The sequence below is a fragment of the Pseudomassariella vexata genome, assembly GCF_002105095.1.
Source record: "Pseudomassariella vexata strain CBS 129021 chromosome Unknown BCR38scaffold_8, whole genome shotgun sequence".
In the NCBI taxonomy this organism is placed as follows: domain Eukaryota; kingdom Fungi; phylum Ascomycota; class Sordariomycetes; order Amphisphaeriales; family Pseudomassariaceae; genus Pseudomassariella; species Pseudomassariella vexata.
In genome coordinates, this window is record NW_024467963.1 from 347,954 (window position 1) to 373,529 (window position 25,576).

General features: G+C 52.5%; 9 protein-coding genes across 9 annotated transcripts; 3 read left to right on the forward strand and 6 right to left on the reverse strand.

Moving 5' to 3' along the window:
* The first annotated feature begins 147 nt into the window (after positions 1-147).
* Positions 148-1,707, forward strand: BCR38DRAFT_435604 (uncharacterized protein). Its single transcript, XM_040860390.1, has one exon. The coding sequence runs from the start codon at positions 580-582 to the stop codon at positions 1,426-1,428; it is 849 nt and encodes a 282-aa protein (XP_040714646.1). The 5' UTR covers positions 148-579; the 3' UTR covers positions 1,429-1,707.
* BCR38DRAFT_515911 (RTA1 like protein-domain-containing protein) lies at positions 1,692-3,202 on the reverse strand (the record flags this gene model as incomplete). The annotated part of the gene is made up of 3 exons (XM_040865087.1): positions 1,692-2,450; positions 2,503-2,677; positions 2,729-3,202. 3 exons carry the CDS (start codon positions 3,200-3,202, stop codon positions 2,020-2,022), a joined length of 1,080 nt encoding a protein of 359 aa, XP_040714647.1. The 3' UTR covers positions 1,692-2,019.
* Positions 3,203-5,390: 2,188 nt separating this feature from the next.
* BCR38DRAFT_345548 (Alpha/Beta hydrolase protein) lies at positions 5,391-6,509 on the forward strand (the record flags this gene model as incomplete). Its single annotated transcript, XM_040856189.1, has 3 exons — positions 5,391-5,601; positions 5,655-6,396; positions 6,449-6,509. 3 exons carry the CDS (start codon positions 5,391-5,393, stop codon positions 6,507-6,509), a joined length of 1,014 nt encoding a protein of 337 aa, XP_040714648.1.
* A 179-nt stretch (positions 6,510-6,688) lies between these two features.
* BCR38DRAFT_218810 (uncharacterized protein) lies at positions 6,689-8,329 on the forward strand. The gene has a single exon (XM_040854231.1). The coding sequence runs from the start codon at positions 6,929-6,931 to the stop codon at positions 8,126-8,128; it is 1,200 nt and encodes a 399-aa protein (XP_040714649.1). The 5' UTR covers positions 6,689-6,928; the 3' UTR covers positions 8,129-8,329.
* A 200-nt stretch (positions 8,330-8,529) lies between these two features.
* BCR38DRAFT_458248 (uncharacterized protein) lies at positions 8,530-9,816 on the reverse strand (the record flags this gene model as incomplete). The annotated part of the gene is made up of 1 exon (XM_040862139.1): positions 8,530-9,816. One exon carries the CDS (start codon positions 9,814-9,816, stop codon positions 8,530-8,532), a length of 1,287 nt encoding a protein of 428 aa, XP_040714650.1.
* An 813-nt stretch (positions 9,817-10,629) lies between these two features.
* Positions 10,630-12,614, reverse strand: BCR38DRAFT_485768 (pheromone-processing carboxypeptidase KEX1; the record flags this gene model as incomplete). Its single annotated transcript, XM_040863934.1, has 3 exons — positions 10,630-11,982; positions 12,034-12,394; positions 12,460-12,614. 3 exons carry the CDS (start codon positions 12,612-12,614, stop codon positions 10,630-10,632), a joined length of 1,869 nt encoding a protein of 622 aa, XP_040714651.1.
* A 1,797-nt stretch (positions 12,615-14,411) lies between these two features.
* On the reverse strand, positions 14,412-14,963 carry BCR38DRAFT_485769 (uncharacterized protein; the record flags this gene model as incomplete). The annotated part of the gene is made up of 1 exon (XM_040863935.1): positions 14,412-14,963. One exon carries the CDS (start codon positions 14,961-14,963, stop codon positions 14,412-14,414), a length of 552 nt encoding a protein of 183 aa, XP_040714652.1.
* A 3,641-nt stretch (positions 14,964-18,604) lies between these two features.
* On the reverse strand, positions 18,605-19,089 carry BCR38DRAFT_218966 (uncharacterized protein). Its single transcript, XM_040854232.1, has one exon. The coding sequence runs from the start codon at positions 18,950-18,952 to the stop codon at positions 18,647-18,649; it is 306 nt and encodes a 101-aa protein (XP_040714653.1). The 5' UTR covers positions 18,953-19,089; the 3' UTR covers positions 18,605-18,646.
* Positions 19,090-19,925: 836 nt separating this feature from the next.
* On the reverse strand, positions 19,926-23,203 carry BCR38DRAFT_344955 (uncharacterized protein; the record flags this gene model as incomplete). Its single annotated transcript, XM_040856145.1, has 4 exons — positions 19,926-22,525; positions 22,580-22,729; positions 22,820-22,963; positions 23,137-23,203. 4 exons carry the CDS (start codon positions 23,201-23,203, stop codon positions 19,926-19,928), a joined length of 2,961 nt encoding a protein of 986 aa, XP_040714654.1.
* Between the last annotated feature and the right edge of the window lie 2,373 nt (positions 23,204-25,576).

Sequence of the window (25,576 nt, forward strand, 5' to 3'; positions counted from 1 at the left end):
GGGGGCGTTGTTTAGCACGGTTAGAAGATCATCGCAAGGATCGAAAAGTACATGGGTATGGTAGTAGGGGCTTGTGTTGACCGACGGAGCTACCCTGTAACGGTTTCAAGAATTGAGAAATGCAGACCCCACCGTCGTCGCGGCAAACTTTTCTCCACTAAAGCGATTAGAAACGCCAGTACAACGGCATTCGAAATGACCTCTGGTGCATATGCACTTTTCAAATGATTTTCTTGTTCAGAACATTGGACGTGTTGGCACCATCTGCAACCCCGGGCAGACGTTCGGGCCAATTTGGTTCCGAAGCTGTCATGTTGAAAGCTGAGGCTCAAGACCTCTAAGTCCATGAGCAATGAATAGAGCATCACTGGGACTAAACCAGCCAGGCCGAGTTCCCAGGAAAGCTTGTTAAGCTGGTCAAACTCGTCACTGTTTATAGGCCTCAATTCGCTGTCCAGGTTTAGTCCTCTGTTGGGCATCCCTGTTCGTCGCCAACACGGTCATCATTATCAGACCACAGCTCGACCTCACCACACGTCTCTCATCTTGACAACGGCTACCCAGTGTTCACAATTCAAGATGTTGACCAACGCCCTCCACCGCCTGGCAACGCGATCCCTCCGGGCCAGCAAGCCCACCACCTCCACTTCACCACTCTCCGATGGCGCCCAACGCTCCAAGTCCTTTTTCACACCCTCTCACAGACCCTCCCCATCCCCAAGACTCCCCTTGCCTCTCATCCAGGGCCTACGCCGCTCCTACTACAACTACAACCCCAACTATCACCACACCTCCCTGCCCGTCCAGAAAGGCGTCATCTTCGGCTTCATCGGCCTCAACGCATTCATCTGTTACGAATGGAACTTCGGCCCCTCCTCCTCTCATACCCAGACCACCGCCACCCCCACAGGAGCCAGCCTCTTCCACGACATGAACGCCAACTTCATCCTCAGCCAGCACAACCTCGACTCGGGCCGCTGGTGGACTCTCCTAACGCACTCCATCAGCCACCAAGAACTCCCCCACCTCGTCTTCAACATGGTCTCCTTCCACGCCTTCGCATCATCCTTTTTCATGATCGGGCTAGGCCCGGGCTTGCTCTGCGGCGTGATGCTAGGATCCGCGCTCGTGGCGGGGCTAACCGGGTTGGCGGACAACCGGCGCAAGGAGCAGGATCGGGGCGGTTTGGGGGCTTCGGGGATCGTCACAGGGTTGGGCGCCTTCGTGACGTGCATCGCGCCAAACTTGCGGTTTATGATCCTTCCCTTTCCCTTTGGCATCCCGCTGTGGATTCTGACGCCCGGGTATTTCGCGTATGACTGGTATCGGGCGGATGATCCGAATTCGCGCGTTGGGCACGCGGCGCACATTGGGGGGTCTTGTTTCGGAGTCCTGGCTTTTGTGGTGAGGAAAATGTTGAGGTTGTGAGGGGTAAGGTGTTGACTCGCTACTGAGTCGTCCTGTCGACTGCGACTGGAATGTAGCAACTGGATCATTGAGGGAATGGTGGTAGGTTCCCGTGGCATAATGTCGTCACCTACAGAGTAGAAGAGTGCATTTTGCGGGGTCAGTCGACTTCGGGATAGATACTATATCACATGAGGAGGAAACCAGCCGCTGGGCTTTTATTGTTTGTTCATTCAACCACGTCGACGAAAACATACTTTTCTACAATCAAAGCACTAGACAAGTCCGATTGGAACAAGTGATTGCCATCAGGTTTTATAAAGTGTGTTAAAACTAATCTCAAGTAGATCATTCTTGACCGAGCTCGTTGCCGCTGGCTAGCGTACTCTACCACCAATGAATGAGAGTGAAGCGCCCCTAACTACGCCTATAACCACGCCTCGCCTAAAAGGGGTATGCGAAAAAGTATATCTCGAACCAAAGTAAGATATATCAATGTGAATCGAAGAAGCCCAACCTTAACGCCGCGTAGAAACCGATAGGATTTGGCCGAGTGGGCCCGGGTCGTGAGCCCGTGAGAACGGGAGTCCGTCGTTTTGGAGTACAGCCAGGTCACCACAGAGCATCGCTATCCACCATATTTGTATTCCTTGGCGGGACAGGCGGTGTCCTGGGTGAGTGCTTGGGGGTCCGGGGAGAGTATTTGTGAGGCGATGGTTGTTGCCCATTTGACTTTGTGCTCATGCGGTTCCAGTTGGAGCTACCAGATGTAGGCGTCAAGTGGACCGGCGCCGGCCGGTAGGGACGGTCAGGTTTCACAGAGATTCTGTTGGAGTACGACGAGGTCTTGGGCCACTCGGGCTGGCTAAGCATGCGACCAGGGAACGAGGCCAGCAGAAGAGCCGCTGCAATGAACACGAAGACGCCGTCGAGGACGAGGAACAAAACCTCGTTCTCCGCGGCCGGACTCGTGAAGCCCTCAGAGACGGGGACGATGCGGTAGAGTGTTCTAACCGTCAGAAATACGGTCGCCAGACTGATTCCTGTCCCCATAGTTAGTATGAGATGCCAAAGTAACCGACGCAGAACACGTACCCAATAGGAATGCCTTGAACCGTGGGGTGTTGTATGCGGCCGCGGGATTTGAATCGAGACCCCTATGTCGACTGCGAACAGCAATGGCGAAACGGAAGCCAAGAGCAGCAAATATGAGCAGGCTTGACACCTGAATTGCTAACCCAGCGACCAATACGCGAACTCCAATGTCGACCTAATACATCGTCAACCGAAGCTTCACTAGAGCAGTGTCATTGCGACTCACCAGCTTCTCGTCGTGCGGAGTAGTAGACAGAATGGCGCCGACAGCCTGCAGAACAAGACAGACGGTGGTGAATGCATAAAAGACGACGTTATGCCAAGCTGGCCTCCAGGCCGCGAATAAATCTCCGTAGACGGCCACGATTCGCGGCATCAGTCGGAAGATGGCGAGACAAAAGAAGACAGGTCCGATGATAGTACCCACGTAGGACAAGATGAAGTCGTTCTTGTCCCGGTTATTGAGTGCTAGTAGTACTCGGCCAATGTATCCCATCACCTCCAAAGCCAAGCCGGTGATGATTGTGGTGGCGAAGACGGAACTGCGATAGGTGATGCCGAGGATGAAGACAATGGGGATGAGAACCCCGAAGAGGGCCAGCAAGGCGACATTGCCCGCCAGAGAAAAGTCAGACTGAGCCACGTAGTGTACGATATCCCTTGGGCAGTTGCCCGACGCGCATCCAGCCGTGATAGCCATGGCGCTGACTCATTTCACAGAGTAGGGAAAATCAAGGGCATGACCCTTAGGGGAAGCGACAAGAAGCAAGCGGCGGAGCGGGACTTGCTCACACAGTTATATCCTGCCTCTCGACGAGTTCGTCAAGGCCCGACAGCATGGAAATGCAACACGGGGGCGCTTGGGAGAAGGCAAACGTCGTGTTTACCGGACCGAGTGGATTTATCCAGGAGAACCCGACAGACAATACCGAGAGGGAGCGGAGTAGACCAGTCTGTCTATGTGGGTGCCCCTTTGGCATCCTGCACCATGCATATGCGGTGTTACCATGTTGGAAGTTTGCCTGCTCAACACTCTGCCCTGTATGAGAAAAGATCGCCTCCCCTGTGCACAACTAACCACGGCCAACGGACCTAGCGCCACCATCTCGAGGGCCAAAGGTTGCTGCTAGCGAGCTTTGTGAAGCTGTCACGGCTGCCTTGACCCCACAAAGAATGGCACTCTTTTTACACTTTTCGGGTGAGCCAGAGGGGCTTGACGGACGGATATGCATCGTCCATCAGATATGACAGCGGCCGGCTGCTAGTGGTGGATTTGGGGGCGGATGGAGGGCCATGCCATTGAGCCAGGGCGGAGCTGTCCCAAGTACTCGGGTTGAGCAGTGGGGTTGGCCCGTAGCCCTCCAATAGGAGTGGCAGCGATAAATTACGCGCCTAGCAGCTTCGTCTGAATGGTCAGTTGTTGAGTGACCCTGTTTATTCGATGTACAAACGCGACTCACCTTGACAATCCAGCCAGCGAGCAGATGGGGGCCGGAACCTGCTCCAATTGGGGAAGCTGTCGTTTCTATACCTCACTAGTCAATGCGCCGCAATACAGCGTCGTATTGCCGTGTCGCGGATGACGAGCAGCGAAATCAACGCCTCCCGCACCTCAACATGGTTGGATCGCGTGCACCTCTCAAGCCGACAAGCCCCTCGTGCCCTCGACGAGAACGTACCATTTGGGGGGCGGATCGGCAGCTGTTTCCCAAGGCTGATGGACGACACAAGGTGCCGATGTTTGCTCGAACAGACCCGCATTTCACACAATATGCATAGCTATGCATTAGTACTGCGCGTAAGATGAGGTGGGTTAGAGCAGCAATACAACCGGCTGGGAGTTGAGGGTGCCTAGTTGCGTTGTTAGTCGAAGGCGGCCGGAAAGCATGGTACCAGCAACAGTCTGACTAACGTTGGTGGCGTGCAGGCGCGAAGCGTTGCAGCGACTGCGACGTGAGCTGTTAGTTGAGCAGGATTTGCGCAAGCGGAATGGCGGCGCTCGTTGGCGAGAAGTGTATCGCGCAGGATTCGACGGTCGGGTCTAGCAAGTAACAAGCAATGGCCGACCACAATGCGACCCTCCACGAATCCAGGCTAGTACATCGGATTGCCAACCAGCATTGTGAGTGGGTGGCTGGGGATGGAGTACAAGCATGAGCCAGCGAACGAGCAGAGACAACGGGAGCTCCCATGGCTCCTCTCCACTTGATTTGCAAGCCGTTGTAGGAACAACTTCTCGGCTTCTCGACTCCCATTCGCTCGCCATTTCTGCCAACCAATATAACAGGGTTGATTGGTGCGGCACAAACTTGAGAGTATGCCTAGTAGGGGCAGACCCTGGCCTCCACAAACAAGCTTCAACCGTAGATGATGGCTCCGTGAGATGGAGTTCATCTTGGAAGAAAGTGAGATGTGCTAATCAAAAACTACCTGGGTCCCAAGCGTGTTGGATGTAAATTGATGCGGAGGGAATGCAATCACGGTACATTGCTTCTGTCCGTTGGAGGGATGAAGGGTCAAGCGAGCTGCTACGATGCGAGTTGGGTGGTGCTCAAGACAGGGAGCCAGCCAGACTGGTGCTCTTTGTCAAGAAGGAAACCGGCAAGGTCCCGAAGACGCTCGGGCCATCCTTCGGTTCACGGTCGCTTGAACCACCTCGCAGCCCCCTTGCAGCCGAAGCAGAGCGCCACTACTAGCCTAGTTAGCTGCCCAAACGCGTTTACGTTTGGTTTGCAGCAAATCATCTGAATGACGTCAAGCTATGGGCCAACGAAGTCGGTCGCGACACGTTGAAATGCGCTCACATCCAGCGTAATTTTCCGAGACCACATGAGTCGGCCGGAAGGAGTTGATCGACGACAACCAACTGCATAATAAGCGCAACAGCGATGAGCCTTGCCTCGAGGTTTTACCAGTGCCCGCGCCTTGCCTCTGCCTTTGCCCACCGCTACAACTCCCCTCGTCTCGCTTACTTCAATTTGTCCCGCTCCGTGCTGGCACGGAGATGTTACTCAGAGCACCAGCATCATAGCGATCCTAGATTGGCAGACCTGGGCCGGCAGATCCAGGATGAGTATGCTCAGATCAGAGAGTATTATGGTTCGTCTTATCGCTCCATCTGCAAGTTGGTTCTCCGTCTTATAGCATCACAGCGACCCCCAAACACCCCATAGTTCTGGCCCATGGGCTTCTCGGCTTCGCAGAACTCCGTGTGGCGGGCCGTTGGCTTCCCGCTGTCCAATACTGGCGCGGTATCTCGGATGCTCTGGCGGCCAATGGAGTGGAAGTAATCACGACCACTGTTCCGCCCTCAGGGAGCATTGAGCAACGGGCTGAGAAGCTAGGCGAGGAGATTGCCAGAGTGGCCCAAGGCAAAAGCGTCAACATCGTTGCTCACAGCATGGGCGGCTTAGATGCCCGTCATATGATATCACATCTTCGACCGAAGGATGTCAACGTGGTATCCCTTGTCACTGTTGCCTCTCCCCATCACGGTAGCGCTTTTGCGGATTACCTGATAGAAGAGATTGGCCCTGATCGCCTGCCCAGTCTGTTCAAGTTCGTTCACGGACTCGGCATGGAAACAGGTGCCTTTTCTCAGTTGACACAAAAGTACATGAGCAACGACTTCAACCCGAAGACACCGAACGACCCAGACGTGCGGTACTTCTCTTACGGCGCGATGATGGGTCGCCCTCCAATACTGAGTCCCTTCCGCCTGTCCCATACCGTTCTCAATGACCTAGAGGGGCCGAACGACGGGCTCGTGAGTGTGAAATCCAGCAAATGGGGCGATTACAAAGGAACTTTGGTTCAGGTCAGTCACATGGACCTAATCAATTGGACAAATCGCTTGAGGTGGACGTTCCGAAGAATGGTCGGTAAAGATCCCACGTACGTTACTTCGGCTTCCTTTGCAGTAAATCTGCTAATGTCCTTGCTATAGCTTCAATGCAATCGCCTTCTACCTTGACATAGCAGATATGCTCGCAAAGGAAGGCCTTTGAAGGCGATGTCAACGTCGGAAACAAGCCGAATTCATCCGGATTGGACTTGAACTGGCTGGCTGGACGATGGTGCGCTCGTGACCTCGGCTGGGGCGGCGGACCCGGACTTGGGACTTTGAGTTCAAAAGGCTTCATGAAAGTCCAAGCCTCCCGCGTCAGATTGACTTGGCCTCGCCAACGATGCAGCTCTGTAACGAGACACACGCACACAGAATTGACGGCGTGTTCTGCGAAAATTGCGAAGAAAAAAAACTCAATGCTGAAAACCTACAGACTCGTTCTGCTAAGTTACTGTGTTCAATGTCTCGTTGACGCGGATACACCATCCTGCTGCAGTGATTTGTATGACCTGAGAACCACCCGCTGGTTCTGGCCATCGGTCAGCAAGAGACCACGTCAACGACCTCGACTTGATAGAAATGGAAAAACCCAAAGATGCTACGTTTGAGGTCCAGCGAGACTACCGGGTCTTTATCGTGTTCCCCCTGCTCCCCAGTGAACTGCAAATGGAAATCTGGAAGATGACCCTGCCTGACACTTCCATCATTCGAACTATTGCCGACGATGGCAAGTCGACACTCTGGCCAGTTATCACGATGCCAAAACCACCAAACCCTGGACATTGCTACGGAGAAGTCCCCGCCATCACTCAAGTATCAGACCCAGAAGATTACCCCGTCGCTCTCTGCATCTGCCACCTCAGCAGGCAGGTAGCCCTTCACCACACATTCGCGGTGCATGACCTCCCGCGGGGCCGGAAAAGCAACTTCACCGGCTGCCTCATCTCACGAAACGACATCGTCAACCTAGACTTGGCCTCGTACTTCATGAAAGTTCACGACGGTTTGCCCAGGCTTCGCGCCTCGTTGCAAGTGCCCTTCGACGCTCTGCAGCAAACTTTGCGGGCTATGAGCAACAAACGCCGCAGGACCGCATTTCCCGCTTGCTGGCAGTACGACCACGAGATGCCCGACTTGCCGAATCCCTTCTTCGACCTCCGAACCGGCAAGTACTGCATCATGTATCCGCACTTCCAGACCCGCAAGTATCTAGTTCCGTCCCCATCCGGATTTAATTTCAAGTCAGTATACTGCAAACATCGGAGATACGTCGCCGTCCGACTTTCGGACCTGGAGGAATGGATATTTGGCTCGAAGATCATTCTGGGAACGGTATGCGAAAGCCTTGTCGATAAGTCTCCCGATGACCCGGGTGCCCCCCATTCCAAGATCGTGGTGAAGGATGTGATACAAGACATCGCGGAAAGACCGTTTGAGCTCGGCGCGGTCTATATCATGAGATTGTGGCGGCAATTACTGCACGTGCTAGCATTCGGCGGTACCCTATGCGGCGATGTGGACGAATGGTTTGAACAGAGCTGCCTGCAAACAAGGGACCACTTTGCGGAGGTGATGCGCGGCGGAAACTGTCACGGGTGTGATAGGCCAGTGTTGCCTGCTATTCAAAAGTTGTATGGGGATGCGCTTGATCTGGCCAAGATTGACATCTTTGTCTTGACAACCAGAGATTTCGTGGATGAATGGCGCAAGAAGAGCTTGAAGACGAAGGGGGTGAAGCCTGCGGCGAGGCACGATCCTGCCAAGAGACTCGGTGGGTAACTGGCTGCCTAGATCAGACTCAGCGTGCAGCAGTGTAGAGTGAGCTGCATTCCCCATAGATAGAAATCAACAGAGTCGCTTCGAACGCCTCGACTCTGTCCAACTACTAAGTACGAGCAAGGGGAATCTGGAAAACTCCGGAGGTGGATGACCAAACTTCATGAATCCTCGCCTCGGTGTCATAAGACGAGCACCATCTAATCAACTCGGACGACCAAGACCGTATCTAAGAGTGATAAGGAGCACATACTAGACAAGTTTCATTGGCAAGTGGTCCTACAAAGCGCAACAAGACGCCGTATCCGAATAGAAAGACTTCCAACGACGAACCCAGATCGTCTAGCTAAAATAAAGTCCAAACAACGTATTGATATCGCAGTCTTCCCCTTTTCATGCAAGGCCTATTCATCAATACCTTCCCCTTTCCTCGATAACTCCACAAACATCCGCACCGCCCTGGCATTCTGCCCCTTCACATCAAACTCATTTGTTACCTTGCCCATTTCCCCAAAGAACTTCCTCATCTTCTCAGGATCCTCATGCATCCTGCCCTCCTCCTCAGCATACGCATACACCCTCCCAAACCGTCTCGCAATCTCCACCACCATCTGCGACCTCGGTCTTCTCACCTCATCATACGCCTTTAGCGCCATCTCGATCTGTCCGGGCTTGGTGACATGGGCAAACAGCGCGTCCAGCACAGCAGCATCCTCAAGCGCCTGCGCCGCCCCATTCCCCGCGAATGGAAGACTGGCGTGCGCCGCGTCGCCCATGATGCAAACTTGGCCTTTAGAGTAGAAGGGCGCATGGTCGTGGTCTGCCGCTTTCCACGAAGCGCTCGTATCTTTCGCTACGAGCCGGACAATCTGCTGCGCGTCCTCGGAGTAATCGCTGTACCACTCTGGGTCCAGCTTGCCGTCTGTGAGGAACTGCTTCCCGCGCACGGCGACGCCGGCTGAGAGACGGGTGTTCTTGTTGAGCGGGATGCAGTTTACATGTCCCCTGGGCCCCAAAAGAATGGGCACGGTCGTTGTCCATTTGGGGTTGATGTGTTTCACCGCCTCCTTGACGGGGACCATCGTCCGATAAATCTGCCACCCGTCGTGGTTTTTCGGTTCTGTGGCTGGGTGGTCGGCGCCGAGTAGGTAGGATCTTGTAGGAGAGTGTATGCCGTCTGCGCCGATGAGGACGTCTGCCTCGACTTCGGTGCAATCTACAAAGGTGACATGGACAGCGTAGCCCCCATCATCATTACCATCACTCCGCTCTTCAATCTCTTTGACCTTCTTCCCAAACTCCACCGTCCCCTCAGGAAGCAACCCCAAGACCCCCTCTAACAAATCCGCCCTACTTACCGTCTTCCGCCCCTTCGCCCTCCCCAGCTCCGCCACCAACTGCCCCTTGTGCGGGCCCTGCGCCAGAACCACCTCCGTCACCATCTCCTTTTCTTCGTCCTCGACCATGGTAAGGGCTTTGTCCAAATACGCCTGCCTGACTTCAGGCCCGAGGAGCATCATCGCCTTGATAGCGTTCATGTGCAGCGCCAGTCCGGCCCCGATATCCTTGTATGCCGCGACACTCTCGTACACGCGGACCTCGAGGTGCTGTTTCTTAATTAGACCTGCGGCGAGGGCGAGGCCGGCTATGCCGCCGCCGGCGATGGCGATTTTGAGCTTGCGGTCTGGCATGGTATGAGTTATGATAAGAGTGGACACTTTATTATGAGTTGATTTGGGTAGGTTGGTTGGTGTGATTGATAGAGAAAGTTGTGGTGCAAGAAACAGATCTCATGCCGGCAAGATGAGTTAGTTGTGAGCTCATACGACGCCACGAGAGCACGCTAATTAGGACTTAACTTCGAGACTTAGACCTGGGTGTCAGACTTGCACGGCCACTAATGTAGAACCAGGGGGATTGGCGTTGGGGAAATGGCACCTTCTATTTGGGTTCAGCGACCATGTAAATCTAGGGCCGCTCGCATGATTATACGATGGGCGAATAGGCTGCCCTCGGATTGAATACATGGGGCATATTTGTCCATACTACTACGGAGCCTCCCCCTGACCCGGACTACGCGTTACCACTTCCATACTACTTAATCCGTCAGTTCTCGTGTTGGAACAGTTGACCAGACCACCGGTTATGACCAATGACATTTCCTATTGTCCAATGAATCCAGAGAATAAGGGCAGGAACCGACGAGCACCGTACTATGTGGGCGACAAAGTGTTGTCGTTTCCCAAACAATATATGATGCAGATTATGTTTCGCGGGGAATGTGTTAAGGTTTGTTCGTGTGACGTGGTCTGTGATAGCATGGCTGATGGCTAATTGATAAATCCACGGTAACTTGTCCTTTACCTTGAGGGCGAAGACAGTGGTTGATGCGATTATTCAAAAACTCCATACAGAGACGTTGCGTATGGTACAGAGCCGAGTGCCGTACCCGCCACGCCATGCTCCTCTATGCAAATACCCGTCCCTCCGATGACCCGATCCGTCTAACTACTGCTTGACTGTCCGGCTTTTGGTTTCTCGGTGACGACTTCATCGTCGCTGTCACCGCCAACGCTGTATCTCTCGTTGTCCACAGTCGGTGTTGTCACGTGTAGTTCCTCCCGCTCGCTTTCATCGAAATCGCCCGCCTCAACATCACGGTTGGACCTCGTGTTGCGGAACCTTCCCATTCGCACTTGCGGCCCAGGGGCCCTTTCGGCGAGAGTGGCGAGGCCCTCGTATCCCTGTACGCGCCTGCGACCTCTCCAGACGAAGAAGCCCCAGACGGCCGCCGCAATAATCACAATGGCCAGAACCATTTCACCAGATTTCCGATAAGCAAACCACTTTGCTTCCTCGAGCTCCTTGTCCTTGACTGCCTGGTCCGTTGCAGTGTTATTGGTGGCCCCGCTGACAGTGGTATCTGGCAGTTTCTCGCCATCCAACATACTCTCCGAGGCAACACCCCCGATGCTACTAATATCAACCTTTACGAACCGGTCCAGCATATCACGTGTTCGGCGGGCATAGTCGAAAGGAACCATGTGAGACGAATTGTAGAACAAGACGTAAGTCAAGTTGCGAGCCTCCTGCCAGAAACCGGCTGCCTCTCCCTCGAAAGTCCAGTCGCGACGAGGCGCCCAGTTGCCAGGGGAAACCTCAAACCCCTTGCCGCCATTCCAGTTCATGTTGCTGATGAGCGCTTCTGTGCCGAGATGGTTACAGATGAGGTCTTCGGCTCCAGAGAAGAGAAGAACGTCAATCTCGCTCAGCAGATCGGGTAGAAAGTCGATGGAAGGGGCCGAGTTCGAGGCTCGGAATGCTGCACCAACTGCGCCATTACATTCAGTCCAGCCGGTGTTCTTGTTGGAGCTGATGTGCAAGGCCTCGGTCACCTCGGCTTTCCGCAAATAAGGCGTGACGTATTTCAAATCTGGCGGCCAATTCATTCCACAGCTCGGGTATTCATCCGTGAGCCGGACATCGTACATGTTGATACACTGTTTTTTTCCGTCCGGACCCATGGTTTGGGTTAACCGGAGCATCTCCTGAAGCACGGATTCGCATGCAGCGTTGTCGACCTCTTTGGACCCGAACGATGCCATCTCCTTCTGGCACGTACGGTACTGCGATTCAAGCTGCTTGGAAACATCGGACCCCTTTTTGATGATGCCTTTTTCGTAACCAAAAGCCAAGTAGGAATCGTATTGTTCAACTGGAGAGATCCATCCGTTCCCAATCAAGACGCCCTTCAGGTTCCAAACGTGCTTGGTGCCAGGTTTCTTGTTGCGGGCGAGCATGGCCTTGGCAATGTAGGGAATGTGCTGTCCGGCATACGACTCGCCAGCAATGTAAATCTAGACGATATTAGCATGGGAATTCACCACCGCAGGGACGTGGGTACCCACGTCATCGTTCTCGTACTGAGGGAAAAGCGTGTACCACTTCTCCAGGAAAAGAACGAACTGGTCGGCCATCTCATCAAGCTCGTGGATGTAGCTATTCGTATCGACGTAACTGTACCCAGTTCCGACCGGATTGTCAACGAAAAGTAGGTTGGCATATTCGTTCCAAGACCCATTGTTGTACTGGAGCGTGTCGGCGTCCTTCATTCGGTAGGGGCCAATCTCCATCATGACACCGTCCTCGGAGCTACATCCAGGGCCGCCATTGAGCCAAATGACAGTCCGTTGCTTGTTGGCAATGTGCTGGTTTTCGAAGTGCCAGAAGAAGAGGTTTCCGTTGTGTTCCGGGGTGATTTCGACGTGTCTGATAGAAGTCGCTGCGTGTCAGCCTCCATCGACGTCTGAAACGGTGTAAGCAAAGAGACGAACCCAGCATGCATCTTGACCAGCGGCTCCGGCGCTCCCGGTAGTGAATGGACAAAATAATCCGCCGCTGTCGGCTCAGCAGTAACTGTAGACATCCACGGCGTGAGCATCAGCAACCCGCTGGCGGCGAGGCGCCCCGGGCTCCACGGAGGAGCCATGGCGAGACGGTTGCGACGCCCAGGTCAATCCGAGCTGGGAACTCGAATGCGCGAAGTAAAGAAGACGACGTTGCGCACTTGTGCACTTGCGTCGGTCAAATGGGTGGGTGTCTTAGGGGGACGGGTTGGAGTCCTCGTGTAAAGGAGGAATGTAGAATCTAGGTGTAGAAACAAGCGTCGCGGACATTCTAAGTTGGAGTCAAGGAAGATGGCCCCTAGAGGGCGAAGTGGCCTCTCGGTAGTGAGACTCACAGACCGACAGCGGCTCTGGTTGGTCGCTAAATCGGGACCTGTGGGCCTGTGCTAGGATTACGCACCTTTCGTCTGGTAACGGGCCTAGCTTCATAGAGAACCATAGTTGAATGTACTTAGTATGAGGACGAGGATGATGCACTTGAATGCGAATAGACTGCCTGACGGAATTGTAGATCGGACCAGCTTGGCATCTACTTGTCAGGCGACAAACGCAAGTACTGTCGCTCGTCGCTCAACTTTGGCCGTTATTGCCAGATCCAACAAATGTCAGGGCCCGCAACACGATACACGGTGTGGCACATGCAGATTGCGGCTTGCCTGTATATCAGTCTAGGTCTAGTTGCTCTGTAATTACAGTCCTAGTTTGCTTCTCATCGTAGGTCGCGTGCTTGTGGAGTTTTGCAAGTCGGCAGCACTAGGGTTTCAAGCTTCTCATGGTGTTTCTAGATCTCAGTTGTTACTGTTTCGAATGAACAGACGAAATAAACTCGGACAAGGACCCACCGTAAGGATGGGTAGTATTACGCGTTCCAGCAAGAAGAGAGGAAGGAATAGGGAAGGATCGCTACCAAGGAAGGCGAAAATGATGATATAGGAGCATAGCAGCCTGACGGTCCCCGCTACCAGGTTTTTCTTGAAAAAGCGAAAACCGTTCGTTCGCGTCTCGACAAACACCTTATTGCGTTCGTCACGATAACGCCATTCTTGGATCGTACATTTCACGACAACTGGAACGTAGTGGACTCAAGTTGGGTCTCGATCAGAGCCATGATGAATCAATCGCGATGGACCCATGTTATTGTTCTTTAGAAAAATAGCATGGCTATGCTCGGGTCCCAAAACGGACGCTACCGTCCGAGGTCCGAATTGTCCCAGCAGTGGTGGCTGGTTTGAGCTTATCGACGACGCAACCGCAATTTGACGGCTTGTTGTCTGGCTCTGGCGTCCGACGGCTTTGCACGTTCCCCGAAAGTCATCGCGGAGACGGGGATCCTAGTACTAGATCCAACTTATTGATGTATCCAGGTTATCTCTGATCAAGTGGCCACACGCCTTTGACCGTCAACAGGACTGCAATTGGATGCTACGACACGTGAGACGGACCTTGCGATCGTTTGGGGGTATGTTGTGGTGCTGTGGTGGCCCATGGGCAGTCCGATTATAGCGCTGAACTGATCAATCCTCGAGCCTTGACATTCGGAGCTCACAGCTTGACGGCGTAACTAGCGTTCCATAGTTTCTAACAAGTCTTACTATGCGGAGTAGTCAATCAACAAGCTGCTCAAGAAGTGATGGCAAAAGTTCATGTGAATGAGCATCTAAACTGTATGCTAATGGTAACTTCTAACCTAGCCTCCAACGCAACATTCCAGTTCAGGTACGCCATTAGCAAACTGGAGAGGCAGACGAACAGAGGCTTGACCGACATCTTGGCTACCCTAACTACCCGATTTCCATTCAAGACGCCATTCGAGTACTCAGTCAAACCCCGAACTCAATGCAGCGAAAAGCAGCGGACCGCCCATTAAACATTACTTCGTATCAACTCGTCAATGCCGGGGGGGGAGGGGCTCGAAAGATAATATTAACCATGGCATCGACGCTCGCATGCGCTTCATCACTGGTTATCAGGCCGGCGTCTCGAAGTCCGTCGATGACATCGCCCACCCAGTTCTGACAGTTCCAATCCGGCTCATCGTTCCTCATCGGCACACTCATGATGACATCTCGTATATTCATGTCGAGGGGGGTCGTTGTCTGCACTGTTGCGATGTGTAGCTTCCGAACCAAATTGGGTCTTGACATGGCAGACGGCTGGTCCCGTTGTTCGTCGACCCAATAGTTGCCTGGTGAGCCATCCAACTGGAAAGTCATCCTCGTTTGGTTTGCATCGTTTGCCTTGATCTGCAGGTTGGTGACTCTTGTGCTCTGGATGTCTCGCGGCTGTCCTTTAAAGATTAAGATGTGCAGATCCTGCGTGTGGTGCTCTTCTCCGGACTGGGAAGCATCGCCGTCTGCATTGACATGCTGTTGGTTTTCTTGGCTGACGCCTGCGATCCCCGAACTTCCTCTCGACGCGGATCTGGTAGCCATCTGACCCATAGATTCGGGGAAAGATATTATGCCTGAAGCACAGCAACCATGTGCGAATGGCCCGGAATCCCCTTAAGGCTATCAGAGGTGCTTGGTAGCCGGCCTATCGTCTCGCAGTTCTCAAGTCAGCTTTCTATGATGGTGAGATTGCTCGAGAAGAGGAACCGACCTAGTGCTTGATTCGGGGATCAATGTGGCGACCTTCTGCCCTTGTACGTGTTTCGTTGCGGGAGATTTGGAAGTATTGGGGAGTAGGAAGAGTGTGCGTGCTGGGCGGCGCACTTAGACGTCAATCATCAACAACCACAGAGACTTCAGCCAGCATAGCTAGCTGTTCCGTCTGCATATTACCACCCGAAACCGCAGCACAACCCCTAAGAATCATACCACTCATAATTCCCGATGCAAGAACGGGCGACCAGTCTATAAGTCAGAAGACATATGCATGGATCTACATCTTACTAGCACGGCGCTCCACAGTGGTAGACGACCCCATGCGGCACCCTGAAGTTTGCCCTGCACAAACTCTTCACACTGAAGACCACCAAAGGAACACAGGAGAGCCCAAGAGGGTTTTTCCGATCACGACAGAAACAGGGGCTAACGGTGGTCGCTTGTTGTAGCTGCTTGCATGACATGGCTGCCGACCCATGTAACCAAGCCATAATAGACCGTTCTAGACCATGGACCTCGGCGGCAGCACCTCGCGGATTATGAAGTATATGACCGGCGGCATATGACCATAGTTCTAAGCTGCCCGTCTAGGCCTACGGGCAAACTTTGGCCTTCGTATTGCTTTCCAAAGCCTCCGTCTTCGCAAGATGCAAGATGAGGGCAATGTCCAACATCAGCCCTGCGATGGGTGGCAAAACCTGCAAGATTCGTTCGACAGCGAACAAAAGCCGCGAATTACGCCAGAACAGTCAGCAACAGGGAACAACCCCTTGTGCCTCGAAGTATTGGCTGCGGTGGCGCATTGTATGTATGTATGTATATGCAAGCCAGGAACTGGACGACCATTTCTCCGGAACTTGCGGCAGATTACGGATTGTACACGACGGCATTCAGAAGAAGGGCCAATTAACAGCTAACAACTGTGAGACTATGGTTTGCGGCTCATGCTTCAGTTTCGATGCTGCGATGAGTTGGTATAACATCACTAAGTAGCGTCCGTGGGCATTCTCCAAGTTTGGACATCTCGAAGGGACATCTCTAAGCTGGGTCGCAACGGTGTCCATCATGACTTGATTGTTGGCACGACTGTGATGACTCCGAGCCAGGCTGACAAGCGGGTGCCTTGATTGGACAAGTCCGCAGAATGATGATTCGGGCTTACAACGACACACCACCTAGCCTTCCCTCTATCTGATCTGAAAAGCCGCATGCCGAAAAGAGACATGGAAAATTACCTTATTTATCTGTGTTGATCTGTATTGAGTTGCAAAGTGTGATAGCACTTTGCTCAAATGCGCCGAAGCTCGCGGGTTTGGGAAAATTTGTAACGATATATTACTTCGCATACTATGGATTTGCACGCCATTCCATCGCACCAAACTCTCCAGTAAACCCCGGCGCCGCTCCCTCTCGGGGCGATGTCCCCAACCCCTCAAACCGCTGAGAACACGCATACTGCAATGCGTTTCAACTCAAACATACCATCATGGGACTTTCAACTCACTCCCCGTAACTCGCTCTTCTTCTTAACAACAGGAATTTTATAAGACGGCCAAGCGCCCATGTTGGAAATACCCACCAAGAAAGATGCTATTTCCGCTAGTGGAAACATGTGTTATTTGTCTCGAATTGGACAAGTTGCAGGTTAGTCGCCCCTTGGCGTTCTGTAATTCATACCTTATACTTCTGCCTGGGGCACACGGCCAAAACGACCAGTCACAATTGCGACAGAGCTGACGGTGATCCGGGCAGCCGCCACCTGGTCTCTGTGCATCACTTCTACAAACTCTTTCCACTTGAGATAACAATGAACACGGCGTAACTACTCATGGTGCGTGGTAAAAAGGCTAAGATGAGCTCGCCTGGCATCTTGGTCCAACCATCGGTATAGGCACCTCAAGACGGCATATACTCGACTTCTGGAGCAGGGCCATTGAATTATATAGTTGCCAAGTGAGCAGAGAATCGGCTTGTGGAGAGACCGTACGAATCGAACAAACATCTTTCGTCGTCCTTTCTGTACATCCAACCTTTTGTGGACTGAGGATTCCGGTTCTACGGCATTCTATCAGGCTTGCCCAATCCCGTCTGATGGTGGTCTTTCTAGAAGCAAATCCCGAAAGCTTCATCTCCCAAAATTGTACGGACCAAAACCGTCCATCGACGTTTAAGTACCCCAGGTGGCTTCCGCGTATCTCCTTTTGGGCATTTCCATACGCAGACGAACGCGAGACAGTCACCATCATACGCATTAGTAATTGCCTTGCCAAAGGGGGAGGTTCGTGGTTCTTGGCCACATAGTCTCATCCAAAAGCCTTCATCCCTTCGATGCCAACCCCCACCCCCCACCAACTTTGGCCGTGTTAACACGACCAGACCGTCCTGCTCCATCTAGCTCCATTCACAGCTTTGGGCCAGCAACGAAACGCGATTCTCGTATGTCAGAACAGGGATCATTAAGTGGAATGTCCCTCGGATGAATTTGTGTGCTGTTTCCGCGCGGGTAGTACGAATGCAAAAGAATACTGAAGTATCAACTACATGCACAGCGATATGCCAATATGGCAAAACGAAGAATACTAAGGGATATATCTATCTACTCGACCTCTCTTGTTCCAAGCCGATACTCGGCCTTGGATTCAGTACTTGTTGACTATTATTTGTCACAGTTGATCGTCTGGTAGGTTACATAAAACGTAATGGCGTGTTTCACGCAGCAAGTGTAGGATGATCTTCTGCAACTTCAGTATCGATATCGCTGAGTACACTCACCACGCATATCCCCCAAACCGGTCCTTTACCTTTCGGAACATATCTACACCAAGCTTTAGGTGGCCTCGTTCAGGGCGCGCATCGGAGATAAGTCACTCACCAACTTGTCTCACCTTCTCTACGAAAATTTGGGATTTGGTGGGTGGTCAAATATACGCTACTTTGCTCCACTCATGTCTACAGGCCATATATGAGTAACTTCAAAGTGACATACCGAATGAAGGATACCAGGGACTCCAGGATTTGACGCCTAAGTATGTAGATGCCCTAAATTTTTCCCTGTGCAATCCCCAGTATCGAGAGTTACTACTGTATGCATTTCACCAAGGGAAGTATCAGCTTGAATATTTCCTACCACTCCATTTCTACTCATACCCTGGTGCCTTTTTCTTCATCACATCATTTCGGATTTCCCTCTCTATTCCACGGTCCCGGTATATTTTCGTTCGTAGTCAAGCCTCGTGATGAATGACCATTATCAGCAGGGCTAAGGTCTGATGACTTTGAACTACTCACACCCGCTCAGCCCCGATAGTAGAACGTACTTTCACCGTTCTCGGAAGGCAAAAAGAGCATCAGGTGAGCTGAAACTCTGTGTTGTATTCTACCAGCCGTCCCGGTTTCTCCGTGCTGAACTACCCCCTGATGGATGAACCTGACCAGATTGTATTTTGCTCGAGCCTTCCCAGCTCTTCATTTTCTCCGTGTTTAGTTCTAAAATTCCTCTCGTACCCTTATTAATGCTGATTATACAGGTAAGAGCACACGTTTGGGCTGGAATTCCTGCCTGAGTAGAAAGACAGGCTTCTACTATCTGGAAGTTTGAGTCCAAGTGCTACTATGCAAGGGATTGATATTTCGCATGCCCATTCCGTATCATATAAGCAGAAAGTGATTCGTAGGCTATGTGGGAAAAGAGAACCTAAGTACATGGTGGCATTAAAATGCAGGATCCAATAAATATGGCAAACTTGTTTACGTCTTGCCTCTCCCAATAAATAGAGAAAAATCGCTACAAAAACATATGCGGCTTGTATCTGCATCCAGTCCAACAAAGTCTAACCTACAATTGAACAGCGGATAAATAGCGACATGTCAGTGTGCGCACTTGTCCAACTAGATTGCTTATCCCCTACTAAATTTTCGTGGCCTGAACATATAGCAAAACAACCCACATAGCACAGGCCCAGTCAATCATTGTAAACATGTAAAGTAGTACATGTATTAGGACTTATCTATTGGGTAGTTATGCGTTCGTTCGTATTGTATTAGCCTAGCCATCTGACAGGTCTGGCATCCACCCCTTCATTCCATAGTTCAGTAGTTCACTTGGAACTCACTCCTATCCGTCCGTCCGTATGCCCTCCTTTGCCTCAACCTCTCGTCACCGGCAACATCCCGTGTTGGCAGCGTCCATGTTGGCAGCGTCCAGAGATAGTCTGTCCGTCTTTCCCATCTTTCAAATTTATCTTTGCCTTGACGTTCGTCCTTCATCCTCAGCCATTCTCGATCAATCAAATACTGTCTGCATCCCCCACCGATGTGGGACTTCCCCTCCGGCTCCTCGGAGTAAATAAAACCCCTTCCCATGCCGACATTCAGCTTCATGAGACGTCGAGTTCCAGGAAAACATGAGACCAAGGAAAAATGTTTGTGTTTTAATGCGGTCGCGGAGTTGGTGTGCCTTGTTAAACCACCACCACCGCCCCCCGCGCCCCACCCAGACTCGCAACTCGGCAGTGATTGAACCACTGCTTCCTCAGTCGAGAAATTCGCTGCGTCGCTGCGTTCTACTATAGTAGACGTCGAACTGTCAATACTTTGCCGAATGACGCCACTAATGCCCGCTCCATTTCCCTCCAGGTATATGACACAAGAAATCAGATGTGTGTGAGAAGATATGTTAGCCTCAAGGCGTGTTGCGTGTGGTGGCGCGTAGTAATAGGTAAATTTGGTGCGGGCATTCGGGGCTCACAAAAGGCTCCAACGACTGGGTTTTCTATCCGCGAGCTTTGACTAGGCGCTCTGCGGAGATCCCAAGTACGCAAACCCGCCATTCTTCTCGCTGTCGACGAATGTCGGGTTTCGGGCAGATGAGCTCTCAACCTTTTGCAGGCCCAGTTTCTCCAAGCCTGAGATGGCACTATCCACCTCGCCGAATGAGATACCAAGACCATTCTTCTTCTCTTCGTCAGCTTCGTCGTTTGCTGCACTCTCCTCGGTCTTCTCTTCTAGGTTCATGAGCGCAGGCGGGCGGTGACGCATCTGGCGGGCTTTTGTAAGCGAGATGGTTTTTTGCTGATATGTGGATGTCATGGGCTTGGTTTCGTCACGATCAATAGTCGCCTTCATGAGCGCCGCCATCCACATACGGCCCTGCTTAAGATTGGGGACCGCGAAATAGTGCACGGTCGGCTTGGTAAAGTTGACAGCACGAGACAAGCCAGCCCGGGGCGGCACCAACTTGAAAATGAACATGGCGTCGTCGCCCTTTTCGAGGGATGCGGCTGATGCATCGGCACCCGTTTGCAGGTTGCTGTCCGCAGGCATCATCGGGGTATTACTAGCACCCGTAATGGTTGCGTGAAGTCCAGTCAGACGGTCGTTGTCCGCTGGCAGGACACGATGGAAGGATATGTCGATGAGTCCCTTTTCTTCCGTGTCATCCTCAGAGTAGTAGTAGGCCAGACGTCGTCCTTTCAAGACAAAGAGTCTTGGTTTCCACGTTGTCATCAAATGCGAGCTCTTCTTCTTCATCCAACCGCTGTACTCGGCATCCTTGATAGCTTCCCTTGGTCCAACCTTGGCCAAGCCGCGTTGATAGGCACTTGTCTCTTTCTTGTTCTTTGCCGGCCTGCGGGCTTGGCTGCCGGATGTGGTCGTTGAAAGGGGGCTTTTGGCAGTGTCGGGGGAATCCAGCTCGAAGCTCAGTCCTGCTGACGGAGTGCTGGATCCAGTCCTGGAAGGCGTATCCATTATCATGTCTTTGATAGATGAATTCGTCGGCGTCGAAAGCTTTGCGCGTTCGTTTCCAGTAACGGCATCCGAGATTGCCCTGAGCCCGCCGAAGCCGCCCATCTTAGCTGGCTTGGCCAGGAAGTCGGAGTGCATCGCTTGTCTATTGGTAGACGTAGGCGACACATCATTGTCATTGTCCAATTTGGTGACAATGGGTGGCGGAGTGTCTTTGGACGGTGGCGCTGGTCGCATTGACTCGGTGGTCATGGTCGAAGCCGACCTGCGATGAGGGTTACCAGACGTGGAGCTGAGATCAAGGCCGTAGTACTGCTGGGCGGCAGATGGAGGCATCTTGTTTCTAACCGAGTCCATGCTGCCGAATCTCGAATGCCTAGCCATGGCGGTGCCGCTCCTAGCGCGCTGCTCGTCGGCGTAGCTGGACGTTCGCGAATGGGCGGAGAGGGTGTCGCGTTTCTTAAGCACGTTGCGCTTGCGACCATCAATGTCGGTTCCAGAGAAGTAGCCCCGGTCGACGTCCATCGGTGAATCACTCGTGACGTTTTCCTGTGAGTCGTTCGGGGTATCGTCGAATCCAGCAGAAGAGAGGGGTCGTTGGGAAAATGAAGAAGCATTCGTCGCCGAGGCGTTGCCCATAGTCCAATTGCGGTCAAAAGAGGGTTGCTTCTTATGGGTCGCCCCGTCGCCCAGGGAAAAAGATGCTGATTGGAGCTTGGGCGTATTGTTCACTACAGTGGTGCCGGTGAGCCGGAAGTCGGTGGATGAATGACGGCGTGAATGGTGCAGCTCGCGCACCGAAGCAGCTGATGGTCTCTTTTGGTGCGAGGGACGAGTTGGGCTGTCCATCAAACCTCGAGAGGACACAGGCGTCATGGGGCTGACGGGATCCAACTTTGGTGTTTGCGACAGCCTCCTCGCAGCAACCGAGCCGGGCCGGTCGTCGAGTGACAGTATTTTCTGCGAGTTGGTCAAGGTATTGTTTCGACTTCGCATCCTCCTCGAGCTCTCGCTTCCCGCGTCACTGGCCTGTGTTGTCTTGCGCCCAAGTTGTCCCGGCCCCTTGCCATTAACTTCATCTTGTAGAGATTTGATTTTCTGCCAAGTCTTCAACCTGCGACCGACGGAGCCTAAGTCGAATGCCTTGAGGAAAAGCGAAGACTGATCCATGCCTAAGAGTACCTCGCCCGATATTTCCTGATCGCGGAACACCTCGCAATGCTTCTTCTCGACTCCTGTAGTAAACAGGTATTCGGCCACGTCATCGGCGGTCCAACCTCCCACGTCGGTTCGTGTGTGCGGTGCTTCTTCCTCCTCGTCGGTTTCCTCCCCTTGGATGTACGACATGCGGTCCCCCAGCTGCGCGCTGTATTCACTGCTCGAGTCAGTCGCATTGTGCAGCGCCCCGTTGCTTGGCGTAGACTTCAGGTCGGTGATGTGTTCATCGATGACAGTCAGTGTTTCATGCAATACTGGGTGGTCCTGGTTTCCCGTGTTGACGCGACCCAGACCTACGCCTCCGAAGCCTAGATTACTTGAGAAGTTCTTGCTTGCCAGTGGCGCGGGACTTGGATTCGAACTCGCAGGGTCGGCAGGCGTACTAGGTTTGCTTTCTGGCTTGGTCGAGTTCAAGGGCAGAGTGACTAGCGTAGGCTCGGTTTTGGACGAAGTCGTTGTGTTCGAGGTTGACGGTCGACCGTCGGTCGAGGATGCTGTTATCGAAGGTGCCTTACTCGTTTCAGTTGTCGTTCCATTGGTGCTGGGTGGTTGCAGGCTTGGTAGCGGCTTCTGGGCTATCGCTGTTGTCATCACCGGAGGAACACCTTTCGGAGATGGTCGCGTATAGACTACATTCAAAATATCACGTCAATTCCGTGTCACCCTCCCATCCGAGGACAAGAGCCTTGGGGAGCAACAGTGCATTTGTTGTCTCTTACCTTCCGGAAACAGGCCGCTGTTGCCGTTTGCCATGTGCCGACCTAAGAACCAGCCATCGCCGAATTCGTCATCCCGCTCAATCAATTCAACTCGGTCGCCTTTTGCGAGACTCAACTCATCTGAACTCCTCGCTATGAAGTCATCTGCGCAAATTCACAATGTCAATTCAACCGTTCACTCCGCAAGTCCTCCGCAAAAAACACCTCCTTGAGTGCAGCGTGCCCAAACCCGGAAGTCCCGTCAGGTATTGCCGCCAAAGGTGCAAACATGCAAAAGCAACTACCGAGACACGGGGGAACAGTTGGGCTCTACTTACGGATCACAACCAACATGTCACCGACCTCCGGCCGCGGCTGGAAATCTGCTCCTGTTCTCGCCGCCATGGTTCATGTCCAAATCCCAAGTCCAAGTTCGAGTAGAAGCGGAGGGTTCGAAGATTTACGTGGGGTTCGCGGCAAAATACAAGTGTATCGCAGCTCGGAATCGCATCAAGATGAAGACCGGGGTTTGCGCGCAACAAAAATATGGGTTCTCGTTGGATTCGACCCAAATTATCAAGCAACTGACTTTGCGAGCAACCGGGAGGTTATTCGATACCTAGTTCGAGCGATCTTTCCAGGTTCAGGGAAGACCTGAAGGCATTGAGTCGGAGCCAGCGGCAACCACGGACGATAGGCTCGGAATTGCGTTGGATGCAGCAGGCCTATATATAAAACAGTCCGGTGTTGTAAGTATGATGTCGGTCACTGTGTCGCTCGTCGAAAGGTCGAACGTCGACAGGATTTTCTAAATGTTTCGTATGTTTCCGTCTTCCCTTTCGGCAGGCAAAAATGTTCAGCTGCGCGGTATGGATGGGTGGTTTAAGCGACCAGACGAGACGTCGTCGTTGGTGTTGGCGTTGAACCTATCCCCAACTCGTTCTCGGTCCTCCTTTTTGCTGTTCTGTCACACAGGCCACTTTTTCCCAGTGCACACCTACGTCGTCGTGCAAGGTCGTCCAAGGGGCTTGCTCGTGCCTGCTGCTGCTTCTCCTGTAAGTGCTGCAAGTGCTGCAAGTGCGCGCAAACTGCACAATTAGAAGTGGGCTGGCAACGGCGATTGTGGCAAGTACGGCTCAGTTGTTTGAGTGGTGGACTACCTCTGAACAGCAGACACGGGCCGGGAGGGGCTGCTTTCGATGGCTAGATTGGGCCTCTTGGGAGCTCGAGACGGGTTTTTTTTTTGCCCTTTTCCTGAGGGAGACCAGGCCGCACATGTGTTACCGTCTCGGAAGCAACTGGGGACAGGAGAGGCCAATCAATCACAGTATGCCCCAGCCGGCGTGGACAGGCGTTATTGGGTCTTGCCAGGCCTTGGCCCAGGGTAATAAAGTACCCTCGTACTGCACCACTATGATCCAGTGCCCACCTGAGCGTGGAGCACGACCCCGATTTGGGCTATATCCGGAATCACGTCCAAGGCTTCTCTAAGCTTTTCTGATTTGAGTCCGTCCGGCGCTTACTGGGTTGTAATGTACGGAGGTACATCAACTGACATTGAAAACTGAAGATTCTTCTAGTCATCAACCACCCGCATAAACCCTTGATGAAATACAATGTCCGGATTCGACCGCTGAATTTGGGAATGTACGCTAAAGTTATGCTTTCAAGGCTACTAGACTTCAGGAATATCAAGACTTCGCTTTGAGATTAAAGGCCTTGTAGGCTGTAGTCGATGGAGGGGGCCGTCTCGTGCGAAGTCAAAGCAGTAGAGCTTTGGATAGGGTAGGACTCAAGTGCGAGTCAGGGCCAATACAACATACGATTGTCACCGAGCGCTCGTACAGCAATACGATCCTAGTTTGTCGGATTGTCAATCTGGACATAACGTATTCCGGCTCTGGATCAGCCCTGAAGGGCTCATTGGCAGGGCTGCATTCAGACGGTACGCATCATCAGATCCCATGCCAAGAGATCCACTAGGTCCTCTGGTACGGAGTAGTCCGAATTGTGGCTCTCTTGGAAAGCTGCTTGTAAATTATTCAAAATGTTTCCAAAAGATCCCAGAGGCAGGTTAGGTCTTCTAATGCCTGCAACTTAGCTATATATTGTCCAGGGTAAACTGCGTCTACATGTAGCGCCCATGATAGATTGCCGCCATTGCCGTCATGTTCCGAACCGGCGAAGTTGTTGGCGACTTTAGACTTTGAGTCCATCTTTACGTGCAGCACAGCCATGGTATCGTTCAACTAGACGACAAAACTAACGGCGCACTCAAGTGGGATCATCAAGTTATACCTATCGAGCCATCCCCATATTATTCTACTTTGAAGCGCCATTTGTCCCGTCGCCTCCTTAGGTTGTCATATATGCCTGGAGAAGAACTTCAAGTTCAATCATAGGCCGGCAGCGTGATCTATCTAAATACAACAGCCTCCAGTGTTGTTGATAACCGGGTGCAAATCTTCGTACGATTCAGCGAGGTCGTGACTGCTCGGCGTCGGGTGTGTGACTAATACTAAAGGCCTCAAATACATTCAAACCTCTCCACAGGTTGGCTGGATTACATGTGAAGGAGTGGAAGGTTCCCGGCTAACTTGGTAAAGACTTGCGTCTCCCAAGGTTGTGTAGTCCGTGACATTGGAGGTTGGAGGGGAGGAGTCATGGAGAAAGCTTGAGACGAGCCGCGAGCGTGCATACGAAAGTGGCCATAAACCTGTCCGCAACTTGTTGCCTTTCCCGTTTGAAACAGATGATTGTGGCTGCTGACAACTAGCA

What these genes read in the sequence shown, in the direction of transcription:
- BCR38DRAFT_218810 (XM_040854231.1), top strand. Translation starts at nt 6,929, where the DNA reads ATGGAAAAACCCAAAGATGCTACGTTTGAGGTCCAGCGAGACTACCGG.
- BCR38DRAFT_435604 (XM_040860390.1), top strand. Translation starts at nt 580, where the DNA reads ATGTTGACCAACGCCCTCCACCGCCTGGCAACGCGATCCCTCCGGGCC.
- BCR38DRAFT_218966 (XM_040854232.1), bottom strand. Translation starts at nt 18,952, where the DNA reads ATGCAGATACAAGCCGCATATGTTTTTGTAGCGATTTTTCTCTATTTA.